This window comes from Phalacrocorax carbo, unplaced genomic scaffold (genome assembly GCF_963921805.1).
Source record: "Phalacrocorax carbo unplaced genomic scaffold, bPhaCar2.1 SCAFFOLD_36, whole genome shotgun sequence".
Taxonomy (NCBI): domain Eukaryota; kingdom Metazoa; phylum Chordata; class Aves; order Suliformes; family Phalacrocoracidae; genus Phalacrocorax; species Phalacrocorax carbo.
This window is the reverse complement of record NW_026990495.1, coordinates 959,998-976,223: the sequence shown is the minus strand read 5'-3', so window position 1 is coordinate 976,223 and position 16,226 is coordinate 959,998. Positions and strand designations below refer to the sequence as shown.

The following is a 16,226-nucleotide window of genomic DNA, read 5'->3' as shown; positions in this document are numbered from 1 at the left end:
ACTGAATGTTATGTTCAGTTTTGGGCCCCTCAGGACAAGAAGGACCCTGAGGTGCTGGAGCGTGTCCAGAGAAGGGCCACGGAGCTGGGGCAGGGTCTGGAGAACAAGTGTGCTGGGGAATGTCTGAGGGAGCTGGTGGGTTTAGCCTGGAGAAGAGGGGGGCTGAGGGGAGCCCTTCTCGCTCTCTGCAACTGCCTGAGAGGGGCTGGAGTGATGGGGGGGGTTTGTCTCTGCTCCCAGGGAAGAAGCGATGGGATGAAAGCAAATACTTGGCTTCAGGCTGCATCAGGGGAGGTTTAGATTGTATATGAGGGAAAATGTCTTTACTGCAAGAGTGCTCAGGCATTGGCACAGGCTGCCCAGAGAGGTGGGGGAGTCACCATCCCTGGAGGTATTTAAAAGACGTGTAGGCGTGGCACTTCAGGGCATGGTTTAGGAGACTTGGTAGTGTTGGGTTGACGGTTGGACTTGATGATCCTAGAGGTCTTTTCCAACCTTAACAGTTCCGTGATTCTATATTCAAGTATCACTCACCATGTTTTAAGTAGCTTGCAGTAAAATGGATGTTCTGGATTTGGGGATTTTTTGTAATGAATCTTCTTGACAATTGAAAAGTAAGCTGTTCAGGTGACCTAGTTGAAAAGAAAGCGATTAAGTAGAAAGAGAAAGGCTGAGCTGGTAATTTTTGCCTCTGAAAGGTCATGGTCATGAGAATGACTTTTGTGATGGGGCAGGTGCCACGGAAACACTGGTGGTCTTGTACCTAATCTTAGGGCTTTTCAAGGCTTCGGTGTCAAATACTACCATGTCATGCCATAGCAAAAAATATCAGCTGTGAGAAATAACGATTAATTCTTGCATTGGTGAACTCTGAAGGCTGCACTTGGAAGCAGCTCAGAAAAGTCTGGCTGCAAAAGCAATTCCCTAAAGTGCGGTGGTAGTTCCTCACTCAGTGCTGGTGCTGGCACACCAACATCTATTTAGAAGGTGAGATTTGATCTCCAGACGTAAGGTCTTACTTCATTTTTCTCCCTCAAGCAAGTGAAACAAGCAGCGCCTGTGAGGACGAATGGCCCTCTTCCATCTCTAACCAAATGGGCAATATTGCCCTGGCTCTCTGGGAGAATTTTGTTTAACCTTGACCACCACAGTTCCTGTCTGTGAGCAACAGCTGTGTCTTGTTCACTTAGTCACACGAAGCACACATAAAACACGCGGCGCGACAGAACGTCAGCTGTGCCCAGTGCAAACATAGAAGAGAACCCATGAGCCTAATCTGAGAAAGAAATTCTGTATTTGCTTGTATCCTGCTGACTTCTAAATGCCTGCAAAGTGTTTCTTGGATGGGATTGCCTCTCTGGAGTAGGGCCTTCTGCCAGAGAGATCTAAAGGTAACGGATTTAACTAACTCCTCCGTTTTTCCCTTCTTTTTCTCCCTTCCTTTCTGTCTTTCCTGTGTGCCACTGAACTGTTTTCTCCTCTGTTCATGTAAAACCTAGGTCTCATCTAATACTTTGCAGCTGTCGAGTCCTGAGCCAGTAAAGCACTGTGGGAAGTCAGCACGCTTCCAGCTGGCAGAGGGAAAGCTATACCCATTAGTGTCACAACGGGAAGGTGAGTGTATCTTTCCCCCTGCAAAGAGTATGAGTTGTGTAAGGTTTGCTCTAGTACCAAATTCAGTAATTCCAGAACATAAATCGGTAAATAACGGGATAGTAAGAGAATTAGGCAGTGGCAATGGCCACTAGCTTTTCTTTATACGCCTGTTAGTGTGCATAGTTAATGTGCATTCTGCTTTCACGGGGAGAAGGAGAGAGAGAGGACTCGTCAAGAGAGATGCAAGGCTTCCACCCTGCCTATGCCTACCCACAACCCAAAGCAGGTACAGTCAGAGCAAACAAGAAGGGAATGGCTGTGCTTTGTCTTTCACTGACTTTAATTAGTTCTAACTAACACTGAGTCTCCCCTCCTACACCAGGAGTATTATTTTTCTTTTTTCCTACTTATTTTTGAGACATCTCTGTGAGCTCATGGTGAGACGCTAGTTAGAAATGTAACACAGACATGCCAGGGAACACGCGAGGCTAAAAGAGTGTTAACTTTATTGATGAACATGCGATTTGTGTTTATACAGGTGCGAGTAAACAAAGAGAACAATAGCCATGCAATTGCCCGTATTCCAGAAATGGCTCTAACTTGGCTGATAAGGCACTCCCCTTCTATCCTCCCCAACTAGCAACTACTCGCTGCAGGACAGCATCAAAACACCCTCATCCTTTCAAGAGGAAGGTGTTTTAACACTGCCTGACTTTGGCTAGTCCTCCTTTGCCTTTTTCGCAGGAGGTTCCAGTCGAGGAGATTTGTCACGACCCGTGTCCACCTTCTTGTTGGAACCTTCAGCTGGTTTTACTGTATTGTCCGTCTTAGGAGGAAGAGCCACTTCTACTTTCCGCTTGGCCTTGTCAGTCTTTGCTTTTGGCTTATCCTTCTCTTCTTCCTCCTTTTCAGACCCCAGTCTGAAAGCACTAGACTCTGTTTCCATTGGCTCATTTCTCACAGGGGTGGCATCGTCTCTGCTTGGGAGCCTGAAGACAGACTCCGCTGTAACACCTTCTGCTGCAGCTGCCTCTCTTGGTTTTCTCGCACCTTCCAACAACTCAGCATTTGGAAATCCTTCATTCCGGTGCTTTTTATCTTTATTGCCTTTCTTGTCTCCCAGTGGTTTTTCCACCTCTTTCTTTTTTGATGTTTCAGGATCTTTGATGCCACGGCTCTCCCTTCCACATGGTTTTTCAGGGCAATTTCCAGCTGTATGATGGTTTCTGTGCCTCTGCCCAGCAGGATAATCCTGCCTACGTCCCTGAGCACATGGCAAATTCTCTCGTCTGGTGCCAGGTGGACCAAACCTACCTGGAGAAAAGTCCTCTCTGTTTTGTGGAGGTGGAGGTTGACAGCCAACAGCATAGCCCTTGTAAAACTTCTCACTCCGGTGCCTAGAGTTCCCTCGCCGTTCTCTGTATCTTTCCTTTTCAAATGGATCCCTCCAGTCACGGGATCTGCCCTCGTAAGCTTTCCTATCATATGGTGGAACCTCTCTGGACCTGTTAAAACACTCCCTTTCTCCTTCCCCTTGAGGTAGAGTCCGTTTAGTTGGAGACTGGCCCCTAAACACCGGAGACCTTGACCGTGAATGGTATCTTCTGTGCGGGGGTGACCTTAGCCTTGAATGGTGAGAGCCGCGTGACCTTGACCTGGAGCGATAGTTACGACTCTTCCCTTTGCCTCTTCTTGGATACGGCGGCGATCGCGGGGAGGAACGAGACTGGGAACGACTGAATGATCGAGAGTAGGAGTGAGTGGGGGAAGAACTGGATCTTGACTTGGTGTAGGTATACGAACTTCTACAGTAAGATGAAGCACTGCAGGGAGACTTGGACCTGAACAAAAACCACACAGAAAAAGAAAGAAAAAAGGGTCACACTCCCCAACTTTTTTCCTCTCAAATTTGGTTTGCTTTGTTTGGTTTGGTTTGGTTTTTTTTTATCCTCTCTCCATGTGTTTATGTAATGATGCTGCTGCAAATTGAAGAACTTGTTAGCATGTAAAGTTTCTGCTTCCAAGTTTCTAGCCTGGCTTTCCACTTGATCCTATAATTATATTTAATTTTCGTATGTGATTACGGTTTCCCCAGAAAGTGTTGGTTTTTGGCAGTCCCCTTGTCAGTCCTGTGCTGATGTTTTATTTTAAATAATCTTAGTGCAAGCACAGATCCCTTTGTTAAAGGCAATTCAAAGTAAGCCATTTCAAAATTAATTACCGCTAGTGTTCCCCACAACTACCTGTGCGTACTTATTCATTGCAAATCAGCTGTTGCAGGAGTTACATGTTACGGCCTCCTTTAACCAGGAGTAGTAGTACAGTTACCGGTAGTAATGCATTGAATTTCTGTGGGACACTTACAGTTCGCAGCCTGATCCGCCACCTGCTGAGCGAATTGTAGTGGCTCTCACTGGATGACCTGTTGCAGTGGGGAGGGAGAAAGAAAAAAATCCCATTCAGTTTATCTGAAGATAAGACTTTTAAAGGAATTCTAAAGTTAGCGTTACTTACCCGTTGTGGGTATTGATTGTCCTTGGGGGCCCAGACGACTCGGCAGTGCTGCTTGTCTTAGTAGCGGAACCTGACGGCCCTTGGCAAAAAACGGTTGGAAAGAGTTGGAAACGAAGCTCTGCTAAAAGACAAGGATCAGTGCCTATGCTGAAATCAAACTAACCTTCTCCTCCAACAACCCGCCGATTGGCTGAGAGGAAGGTTTAGAAAGGTTAGCGGCCGTCACCAGCGCGGCGGGAGGCCCGACAGTCAGGAGTGGTGGTGGAGGTGGTGGCGGTGGCGGCTGCTGCGGCTGCTGCTGCCGAGGGTAGCCAGTTCCATTTTGGAAGTTGTTCACAGCCTAGAGGCAGAAAAACACGGACAAAAAGGGGATAGGAAACTTCAGGAGGCACACAAACAAAAGGCTCCACAGAGGAACATCACTCGCCTATTCCTGTAAATGCTATCAATCCTAAAATAAATCAGCAGGCAGGGGTAGGAACACATCGCATTAAGCGCCGGCATTAATGACTGGTAACTCAGGGTGTCTGTATTTAAAGCACTTCAGTGTCAACACCGAATTTGAAAGGGAGGCAATCATGTTAAAACTGTGACCTGAATTTGCCAGACTGTCTCTAAGGAGTTGTAAGCTTCTGTAACAAGGGATCATGCACTGGAGGAGTAAATAAATGTAGCCTTGTCCAATTTAGCCCTGCTTCAGGAGCCGTCGATTCATGTTTTCCTCCCTTTCAGCTTTTCAGGAATAGACTTCTCTTACAAGTAGTTCACGGAAAAGCCATCACGTTACCTGGCGTAGGATCTTGTTGGCAGCTAAAGCATCAGGAGAAACATCGCTCTGATGACACGTTGGGCAGGTATGATCCTCAGAATCCAGTAACGCTGTTCTAATACCTGTGTGCAATTAGAGGCATCAAAATAGATTTTAGCCAAACTAAGGACATTTTTGGGGTTCTCATCAGTTAGAAAACCATGTATATGATTAATGGGTGAAGATGATCTTGAATTGGGAACATGAAGCTCAAGTTCAGTAGCCTAATAATTTTCTAGTATGCAGCCAATAACGGTACAGCCCTGATGTTTCACTCCTGTAACATCTGGAGGTGTGGAGTAGGCGGTGTCTTGATGTCTTGGCTCACCTTTTTTCCACTCTCTAGTACAGTGAGAAGTCACCAACCTCAGGGCTAGTGAATAAAAGAGACCTCAAAAACCCGTTACCAGGTGTGAGTTCTGAAGGTTTCAGCCAACTCTCCCGTGGAGGAGAATGTGCATTAAATGCCCAAGTACCCGATTGCTGCAGACCACAGGAAGTCACCAGCGTTGGCTCTGTAATTTTGTAGGAGGGAAAGGGCTGTGGACAAACGAAATGCATTCGCTATCTAATAGTGTCATCACCGGCGCAGTTACGCCCTCTTCTCATACTCGTCCTTCCACGTGCGAAGGGGATTTAATGAGATACATAAAAAGGAGGAAAAAGCTTTCGGCCTTTCTTTTGCCCTTTATAGGAGAAGAGTCCTTTCCTATTCAGGCTGGGCTTAAGTACTACATAGAACCGGTGACACAGTAATTTCCTGATCTCCTGTTTCTGCTTTCAGAGGATCAGAGGTGATGTTTTGAATTAACAGCCATGGGGTCACACTTACATTCGTCACAATAACTGTTTCCACAGCAGGGAATAACAGCTGCGTCGGTCATTATATCTTTACAGAGCGGACACAAGAGCTCATCTGGAATAGGCTCATCGGAGGGGGAGGAGGAGGCCGGCTCTTCTGGTAGAAAGGGAGGCTTTTCCTTCTTTCCTCTGGCATAAGCTTCCCTGGAGGGGGTGGGGAAGGAGAGAGCAAAAAGTTAAAGGTGGGTCAAGGAGAACTTTTCCAAGCTTTGGCTTTTCTCAGGGGAAGAGAACAGGTGGAATTCTTCTCACTCCACATTAGCCTTCTAAAACGTAGGCCGCTAGTTGAAAGTCCTTTTCTACAGCCACAGGATGAGAAGAGGGAGGGGGAACAATTTTCCTGCTGCAGACCTCTCCCATTCATTGGGTCAATGGAGAAATCAGCTCAGACTAGGCAAATAATTTTTTGACAGCTAGAAATCGTGTGAAATGAATCCCACCTCTCCTCTGTTGCCAGAGGGTAAAAGTAAATGGCAGGCTGAGGATCAAGTCAGTCTCCGAGTAATGAAGTTTTGGAAATGGAAGAAGTCTATGTTAGAGCTTCTACAAAAGGAGGTCCATGGCAGAACACCAGAAGTGCCACCGAGTGCATTTTAGAGCAGCCGCTCTTGTCAGCACACAGTAGTATTTTCTTAGTTTGTAGCAACAGGAGAACTGCAGCCTCTTTCACACAGGGGAGGTGATAAAAGTCAGAGGGGGAGGAAACCTCACTCCCACAGCAACTTGTTAACTTTTGCAAGGAGCCTTTGCAGCATCGGACAGAAGCAAAATGCGCTTTCAAAGAGAACGACTCCACTGCAAACACCTCGGAAACCTTTTGCAGAAATACTGATTCTTAGCACGCCACAAGTTTAAGCAGCTTCCAGGGGCATGAACAGGAGGAGCGTCCTATTTTAGGGCCTTGGGATTAGAAAGTATCACGGGTGTTAAGGTTAAGATGCAATGCCAGTGCTTCCTCCCCCGTAACTAGAGGTGCTGGCCCACTCGGCTGCATTGCCGCCCAGGCATCGACGCACGGTTCCTCTCCTTCGCTCCTGGGTCAGTCCCGTTAGTCCCATACTTACGCATTAATAATTGGTATGGCATATTTTCCCGTGCTGGTCAGCATAGCACCCTTTGTGTTGGGATCTTTCACCTCCACCATGAAACTCCTTGGAATGCCTGTGCTCCTCCTAATTCTGGGAACAGGCTCAAAAGTCTTGTCCTGGTAGGAAAAGAAATGCAGGCGTATCTCAAGACCCACACTTAAAACGACATCTCCGTGATTGTTGTTAAATGGCAGGGACGCTCAGCCAGAGGCTTGTGTCATTACACCAGGCAGATATCCAATAGATGGGGCCAGCAGAAACATCCTGGTTTTGTACGAAATACTAATAACTGTGAAGTGTCTTTAGAAAGGGTTCAAACCCAAAATAAATTTCCAGTCATATTGAAATACAGAAAAATATGCATGAAAGTTGACAGAGAAAGATCTCTGGCTATGTTTGTTGTGGTGGCCTGGAAAAAAGAAAATTTTGCCTTGATAATTGCAGGTGTCCCTTGAATTTTGAAGGGCTTTGCAACTTTGCCATGTAACCTCTCTATTTCACCCCAAGAGAAACACGTCTTAATATGCGTGTTCATGTATCTGTTACCTCGCTGCCAAGGTAAAAAACAAAACCAAAGTAACACCAGAAGTCCCCCCCCAACCTTACCCCGTTTGTTGGGCAGTTCTTTATATAGTGGCCAGGTTTTCCACAACGAAAGCAAGTATATGATGGCGGAGGTAGACCCAGGCTGTTCTTCATGTAACTAGAAGGTTTTTGGGAGAAAAAGAAAAAGGGGTGCATGTATCTCTCTTGTTAAAACAACCATCTCTAGCATTCCTCCGTAATCGTTGGGGAACAGATCTGGCGTTATCAACACTTACTTGATTGGATCATATGCACGGCAAGACTGTATCATCATCGCTTTTATTTTGTCTTCTTCGGAAGCGCTGGCTTCAGCCAGACTGGCAGTCTGTGTAACAGGCCGTTAGTCGACACACACGTTAGAAACACTTTAGAGCCCCTGCTAACTTCTTCGTGTTAAGTGAGCTAACTACGGTAAGCAAAACCTGCAGGTTTCTCCAGCTGGCCGTGTCCTTTTACCATGCAAATTGTAATACAAGCCTTACGCAGAACTAGATCTTCATATGAAGGAAACCAGCTGATTTCTTGGTTTTTGAAGTACTATTTGTTCAAAAGTTTTAATTACACACTAGTGCAGATACCAGCAGGGTCTAAGGGAGGGACTGTACATTCTTTGGACCGTCCAGCACCAAGCCTTCAGATCAGCCACTCCTGTCTTTGCTTTTAGGTGCATTCCTTCGCAAGAGCAACCAACTACTTTCAGCATTTTATTAAATGGTTGTTTCCTATACACAGTTTTTCCTCAACTGTAACATAATGCAGATCGACACCTATGAAATCATTTCCATTAACCGTGACAGAAAACTTCACAGACACTTGACTGATTTGCTTGAACCCAAGAGATGTACAAGACACATCCAAAACCCACAAAACATTTCTAGGGATAGGCGAAAGTTCAAATATGGCATTTCGTACATAGCAGTAATAAACCAGAGGACTTTTTACAACACATTGACTCCCTGCTGAGCCAGTCTGTGCTAAAGAGGGTAGAGTAAGTCACAGTTTTGAGCTGCTCTGAGGTGTTGTTCCTGTATTGTTCTGAAATACTTCAATGTTCTCAAAAGCTTCAATGTGTGCACCTCTTGGACGGCTTCTCACATTTTAGAGTAAAACTTCACCTAAGTTTACAGAACCAAGGACACGTTTAGGGACAGCACTAATGCAGACCAGTTTCTTCTGGTGGCTACCTTCCAAATGAATTATTTTTTCCAATATTTTTGCCACATGTGCACAATTTCATGTCTGTGGTGAGAGAGGGAAGAAGTGGCTAGTGGGGAGAGGTTTCTCTGTCTTGGGAATGAACTCCAGCCTTTCTTTTCAGAAGAAAGAACAAGCTCCTCTGCATTAGGCCCTGCCTTCTCTGATCTTTGTAACTTTAAAGCCCAGGCACTGAATTGGCTAGCACTACGCCTTCTCACAAGGCGCAATGACTAGTGCTTTCCCAGCCAAAGTTACACATTCCCGGGCAAAAACCGCCAGCAGCTCCACAGCAAAACGCGGCGTGGCAGGAGTTCCAGAAGGTCACCTCCGCCAGCATGCCACACACAGGCGTGGGTGTGTTCCTAGACACGGTTAGGGACATAATCACAGCGTACACAGTCTGCGTTCAAGGAAATCAGATTGTGTTGCCCACTGTATCTATGCGACAGCTGATGAAATTGTGCAGCGGTCAAAGAATGGATCTGCAGCTCTGAGGACTAGAAATTCAGAAATAGCCCTGCAATTGTCCGTGTTCCAGGCACGCCTCTAATTTGGCTGCTCCACACCCCCTGGAATGTCCGTCCCTTACAGCCAGTGACATGCTTCTGTAAAAATAGCGCTCCTCCCCAAAGCAGAACTAACGGAATGTATGAAAAAGGGCAAACAGCCTCTGAAGTGCTTCTCCTTTGTGTCTTGAAGATGAGCACTAGTGCAACGTGACGTTGGTGCTGGTAAGGTTCTCCCCTTCTATCTCCCCAAAGTGGCAACTGCTCTTTACAGGAGAGGATCAAAGCATACACACATTTTAAGGTTAACATAAATACTTGACATTATTAAGAATTAAAGTAAAGCATTGTTCGCATTACAACAGTTATACAGCTCTGGATCACAGTGCAAGATTTAAAAATATGAAGCAAACACTTTTTTTTTTTTTTTTGAAGTATTTGGTAAGAGTATAGATATACCTGAATAAGCTGGGACAGAGAAGCAGATGCAGAGGAGTCATCCATCTGTTCACAGAAAATTAAACACATATTCAAGTTGTACAGTCCAAACATAGCAATAGTTAACCTCTACCGTAGTCTGAAAGTCTGCACGATGCGCTCCGAGTGTGACTGCAAGAGGCATTTCCGACCTCGTGTCATTTGCATTTGCTCAAGGCAAAGTCCAAAGCTACGCCAGCTTAAGAGTGCCCGTGCGGTTAATGAGAAGAAACTAGACTAACCAGACCCGCTTGAGATCAGCTTGTTGCTCCAGAGTATCTCAGAGAGGGAACCTTGTCAAATGGGTCAGGAAGGGTAACTGATGTACTGTTCAGCACGTTTGCCCAACGGCCACCTTCCACGGCCCTCCAGCCCTGGGTCTTTTTTTGTTTCCTTTATACTTCTACTGAAGTATTTCCTGCCAGTCCCTCCAACCAGTCAGTTAGAACCAACATCTCCATGAAACTTGTTTGCCACCCTAAGGCAATACTGCAGAAGAACTGGGGAGGGGCGGGGACACGACTCGACAACCAACAACCCCCAAACAATCCAAAATCCAGAATCGACAGTCAATGTATGAACTGCCATTTCAAACGGAAGACTAATCAGAAACTAAAGAGAACTAAAGAAACTGAACAGAAGACTAAATCAAAATCCAGGCTATTACCAGTCAAGCATTTCCTTCTGTTACTTATTTATATTTCAGCAGCAGAATGACAGTGTTTTCCAACCTGATGAAAAATGCCCCACAAAGGCCCCAGGCTCTAACCTTGTGCCAAAATTTGTACACTGGGTTTCAGGTATTTTCATTTGCAGACAAGCTATTAGATGAAGCTGCTGCATCAGAGAAAGCGGGAAGAGCAAATGCAGAACTTTAGAATACCACTTTGTGTAGCAACGATATTTACATTCAGGGCAATCTATTAAAGACATTCATGTACTTGGAGGAGCCCAAACAATATCACTGCAATTAAACAGTTCCAGGAACAAATACCCAGGTATTCAAAGGCACGGAAAGGACTCGTTTAGCTGCCCAGAACTGTCCTCAGAACGTAGGGCGTATGTCAGTTTTAGTTTTTGTTTGAATCCCACGTCAAAGTCAGAAACAGTACCAAGTTTAACAACAATGGTTTCTCGGTGTTTTTTATGAACGTTTTCAGAAACTGTTGGGCAAAGCAAGCAAAAACCGAAGCTAAGTGATACAAGGTGAAAATGGCAAAAATACACTCCGGAGCATTTTCATTGCAAGAAACACAAAGCGCACAAGCAGCTACGCCAACAGACACGTTACTAGCTGTAGACAGACAGATGGAGAGCACGGCACCACGTCCAGTTGTGCAAACCTTGAACCTACATCGCCTATAACCAATCGTACCTTATCTGTACAACACAAAGCCATTCAGGAAATAGCCTCGCATATTCAGGATGAAATACAATGCGTGACTGGGCACAAATACCAATAGTCCCATGAGAACTGTGCAAATGATGGCATTACGCAGTTCTTACTATGCTGAATCAAATCCATTGTCTTTGCAGCATAGGCTATGTTTTACTGGAAGAAATTATATGAAACTACTGTTTGGAAAATTTCATACAAGGCTACGTTGGTCAGAATTCAGTGCAGTGTGCAGAAAAAGGTGTGACCCTGTGCTTTTACATACTGCTTTTGGTGTTGCGCTCACTGGCTCCGTTCGACTTCTGGAAGGAGAAAGAAAGGAAGGTGATCAGAGCTTAAAATAGAGCACTTGTGCCCAACATCAAGCAGTGAAACAGGTTATAAAACCTGCCCATCAGGACATTGTTCGGATAATCTAGTGAATGTGGCCATCTAATCATACACATAAACTGTTCTCATTCTCAAATTCTCACATTCAGTGCAACTAAAAAAAACCCCAAATCCCAAAATGACCACAACAATCCTGTAGGCAGGATCACGTTTGAGTAGCTGTAATCTCAACCAATACACCCCAGATCTGGGGCCTCAGAGTACCTGCCATATCCTGCCTCCTCCCGCAAATGCAGGAAATAGCCAAACACTGACAGTCGGGCTCCTCTGGGATGGGAACAAATTCTAAGCGTACACTACGGTGCGTATCTGTCTTTACTCTGAAAGCAATACAAGCAAGCCCATAGCATAAGGCATCTCTCCACCTGGAGGAAACAGCATCTACAGCTCGGGTCTCAGAACAATCAAGCCCAAGAACAAACCCAACAGAATCATCTTAGAAGTTACCGTTGTTGGAGCCTGAAGCCCATGTCCCAGCAGGCCTAAAAAGGTCAGTCTGCTTTGGGACAGGTCCATTGAAACCTACCCCAGGACAACAAAAACTAACAGCTGCTTTAACAAGGGAGATGCAGTTGGAACGCCACTGGTAAACTAATATCCATTAAACCAGTGACCTCACTGAACCCCCTAGCAAAGACTACACCGCTTTACGGATACTCACGTAACAGAGGTTCTGCTGGTAGCTTTAACTCCTCCAGCAGGGATCCTTCTGACAATTACCGAGGAGTTCCTCGGAATCAGGGCGTCATCATCTGTGTATTCTGAAAACAACATCAGTACAGAAAAAAGCAGTAGTCAGGTTGTAAGAACGTATATCAGTATGTCATTACACAGCACTTCAGAGAATCCCTTTACAGAGAGAAAAGCAACCTTTTATAGGTAACACCGACTTTTATCGTCTCAACACACTCAACAAATGCAGATCAAATTAAAAGGAGGCACAGGCTTTTTGAAGGGACTTCTGCCTTTGCAGAACATGACTCCATGGGCAGATATTCCACTGATATTTAAAATCCTGTTTTCTTTTCGCTTAGGTTAGCATTGCTTCTGTTACTAGATCTCCATTATGAAAAGTTAACGTGGGGATGGGAAACCCTCACCGGGATGAGAAATGAGCATTGAGGACAGGAAACCATCAGCAGGATGGGACGTCATTGAGACGGGCAGTTGCTGTGGCATGAAAAATGAAACCCTGGCAGGGCTGGCTGAGGCAGGTGCTGGTGGAATGATCGCCATGGGGACAGAACCCCAGAACACTCTTTGCCCCAGACAAACCCCACACTGACCCGCCGCCATGGCAGGTACAGCAGCAGGCTCCTGCTCCTCGTGGTGCTCCTGCCCTCCGGGTAACCCCCCAAGGGGCTCTGCCCACCAGTAGCTCACCCCACCACCCCTCTTTGCTTCCCCCAACAGAGAGGTTCCCTCTGCAGCTGCCGACGGCATCGGAGGTGTCCGACATGCGCTTCACCACCACGGCCATGCCGCCACCGGTCAGTGCCTGTGTGCTGCCCTCTGCCCCAGGGCTGCCGGTGTCCGGTGAGCCTGCCCGGCTCCACACCGTCACCTACCAGCGGGGCCAGCCCACCGTCTGGCAGGTGGTGCCAGGGCCCCTGGGGGCGCCGGGGCAGGTGGTGCAGGGCCCCTGCGGGTTGTCGCTTTCCACAGTGGTGCAGGTCCCCGCTGGGGTGCAACTCCCTACTGGGGTGCTGCTCCCCCCTGCAATGCAGCTCCCCGCCGGGGTGCAGCTCCGCACTGGTCCCCGAGGCCCCGCGCCCGCCGCCCCCACGCACCTTCTTTGGTCTGGGCGTTGGAGATCTGCAGGTCGCTCCTGGTCGCCTTCAGCTTCTCGCGGCCCATGATCTGGCGCTTGAGGTCGCGCAGGGTGATGTGGAGGCCGCTGAAGGTGACCGTATCATAGTTCAGCCTGGAGAAGAACTTGTAGTGGACACAGGACATGGTCGGGGCCAGGCGGTGCCTGCTCTGGGATGGCGCCTACTGCAGCACGCGGTGTCATGGTCCTCTTATATGCTCAGCACATTATGAAGAAAGACCTGCATCATGTGGGTGTGGCAGCCCCGCCCTCGTTGCCCTAATGCCGAGTGGCCCTTAGGGGAGGGGGTTCCAGCAGCCCCGGTGTCCTGTCACCCCCCAGGTCTGTCGCTGCCTGGTGTCCTGTCACACCCCGAGGTCTGCGCTGTCCCTCCCGCCACCCCCTGGGCCTTCGCCACCCAGCATCACCTCCCATCAGCCCCGGGGCCCGCGCTGGCTCTCCCAACAGCCCTGGGCCCATCACCGCCCCATGTCCTCTCACCCCCACGCCTCTCACCGCCCGCTCTCCCTCCTGCCACCCCCCCAGGCTGACACCACCCACTGCTCCCTCCTGTCGGCAGAGAGCCAGGGCAAGACAGCCTGGGGGAGAGGCAGCGGTTTGAGTGTATCTTGTTGCATTTATGGAAGGTTCCGCCAAAGAAGGCAATGACCATGTACGGTTATTGCCATAACCCAACGTAATTCCCCACAGTGGCACATCCGCACTTGCTTGAACTCTGGAGGGGAGGACAAGGAAGTAAGGAATGAACCCTTAGCCTTAGGAGGTGCCCCAGGACACTATTTCTTGCTTTCTCCACCACCACAGCTGCTGCTGCAACAGCCTCAGTCCATGAAATCAGGCCCTGAGTTACGAGGTCTAGTTCTCCTGAGGAACATGCTGCGCCTTGCTGACCTTTTGGGGCCAACCGGCTGTCCCTCCTGTTCAGGGAAATCTGATAGAAACTGATTGTTGTAGCCTGGCAGGGCTAATGCGGGAGCTTCCACGACTTCTTGCTCTAGATCTTTCAGTGCCTTCTGGGTTTCCAGAGCCAGGAAACCCTTCTGAGTTCAGGGCTGCCCTCTATATCCAAGGGATGGTTATTGTTGCTCTCGGTGTCTCTTTGCTTCTCCTGTTACTGGTGCGTGGGAAGCATAGGTTTTAATACGGTAGCCTTGCTTATAAGCCTGTGGTGGAATAGGGATTATACATACTCAGCCCATAATCTGGCCATCGCCACGGGGCAAACTACAGCAGCAGAGGCAAACAAGCCCCACTGTTGGCTATGCACTCAAAGCCCACCCGCTACCTGAAACCAACTCTCCCGGGTGTCTGTCCTGTTGAATTCTCAGTGGTACAAGGACAGGCATCTACGTGATGAGTTTTCACTGAAGAAAGGAAGGATACCGCCCTTGCACCAAGAAGGGTTTGTCGCTACTCTGAAGGGAGAGCCCTGCCTGTGCTTGGAGAGCAAAGCTGTTGACAAGCTTACTCACTCTGTAGGGGCTGGGAACTGGAAATGCCAATAGAGCCTTCAAATTAATAGGATGGGTGGACGTGGACCATTCAGCCCTTAGGACCATACAGACAAAAAGGGGAGCCTTATGCCTGGAACGTTCCATAGATCTTTTCCTAGGCCTAAAGGCAGTGGGTATTCCTCCACAGATTCTTCCAAAGCCTTGCTATATACCACATCTGCTGAATGTGGAAGGGAGATTTTCCAGAAGACCTTACATAGGACCTACTCCAATAAGCCATCACGCTGTAGATTTCTTCCTGGATGGAGTCTATTGGGATCAGCAGACTCTGAGGCAATTCACAGATAGATTAACTTGATAGGCTGCAGGAAGGCATAATCAGACTAAAGCTAATGTTAAAAGTTTGGTTGCCACTATGGGCCTAGAACCTGTGTATCTGTTGCTTTAATAAACTGCACTATTCATTAATCTAGCCGTGATCGTTCTCATTGAATGTGACTGGCCCTAGAACACGACATTGGGCATCTGCCATGGCTCTGTGTGGAATAATTGCTGGAGGTGACTTAGAAATTAAACCAATGTTTTTAGAGATGGTGCAGCATTGAAGAAGCTGCCAGGGTGAAGTGCAGCTGCTATGTGAGGAATCCATTCCACGGCAGTTCCCTTGTAACCATAGATGTCGGCAATGCCAGGAGAACTTGGCGTACTGACTATAAGAGGAGTTGTCCGGAGGGTGGAGCGGTGCAGGGCCATCGTGGCCAGGCTCAGTGATAAATGGGAACTGGAGGTACCCTGGAGCTGGCACGCTGCATATTTGCCACCCTGGGCCAACAGTCCATCATACTTTTGACAAAATGCTGTCCTTTTGGTGAACTTTGGTCATTCGGTATAATACCAAAACACACCTCCATCCCCAAAGTTACTCGCCTCTAAGGTGCAACCACCCCTCACTGGGCATGCACTTTGAATTTCTTCTAGTCTATCCTTTTAAAAGTAAAGCGAGGAAATTCTACACCAGTCATGATAAAGGTATGCATGACTAGAGTCACTCAGCTCCACCTGAAAGGTAAAAAATAGTATAAAATGTGTGAAGAGAAAGAGGGTTTTGGGGAAGATACCATCGCGTACCACTCTGACTTCTGGGACCAGTTGACGGGCTGAGCCTCCTTCCCCCCCTACTGGATCGCCTTTGGGTAAGACCAAAACATCTGGGTATCCCATCTGTTTCCCCGGGAAAACTTAGAAACATCTCTATAGCTTCACTTTAAATCTCCAATGCTTCATACCTGCTTAAGCCGTTTGTAGCCTAGCAGCGTTACTCATCTTCTTAGTATTTGTGTGTGTCTTGTAACCAGCAATCCTATCACCGGTAACCCAAAGAACCTGTGTATCTGTTGCTTTAATAAATTGTACTGCTCATTAATCTAGCCATGATCGTTCTCATTGAACGCCACCGGCTGGGGCATCTGGCAAACTGGTTACTAACAACAAATACTCTGATGAGCGGTCACTTCTACAACCCT

At 47.5% G+C, this 16,226-nt stretch overlaps 1 protein-coding gene and 1 pseudogene across 1 annotated transcript; both read right to left on the bottom strand.

Annotated features, from left to right (window-relative positions):
• Positions 1-2,239: 2,239 nt before the first annotated feature.
• On the bottom strand, positions 2,240-3,938 carry LOC135311303 (E3 ubiquitin-protein ligase RBBP6-like; annotated as a pseudogene).
• Positions 3,939-4,006: 68 nt separating this feature from the next.
• On the bottom strand, positions 4,007-13,374 carry LOC135311302 (E3 ubiquitin-protein ligase RBBP6-like). Its single transcript, XM_064440426.1, has 11 exons — positions 13,209-13,374; positions 12,080-12,179; positions 11,294-11,330; positions 9,615-9,659; positions 7,689-7,777; positions 7,474-7,570; positions 6,844-6,983; positions 5,751-5,923; positions 4,898-5,001; positions 4,274-4,450; positions 4,007-4,018 (listed from the first exon to the last, which is right to left on the bottom strand). Exons 1-11 carry the CDS (start codon positions 13,372-13,374, stop codon positions 4,007-4,009), a joined length of 1,140 nt encoding a protein of 379 aa, XP_064296496.1.
• Between the last annotated feature and the right edge of the window lie 2,852 nt (positions 13,375-16,226).

Bases quoted from the DNA above. Each gene is read 5' to 3' on its own strand.
- LOC135311302 (XM_064440426.1), bottom strand. From the start codon at position 13,374: ATGTCCTGTGTCCACTACAAGTTCTTCTCCAGGCTGAACTATGATACG. The intron at 6,984-7,473 runs GTAAGGTTGGGG...TTTTCCTACCAG, and splicing joins AGAACTGCCCAACAAACGGG to GACAAGACTTTTGAGCCTGT. The intron at 5,002-5,750 runs GTAAGTGTGACC...AATTGCACACAG, and splicing joins AAACAGTTATTGTGACGAAT to GTATTAGAACAGCGTTACTG.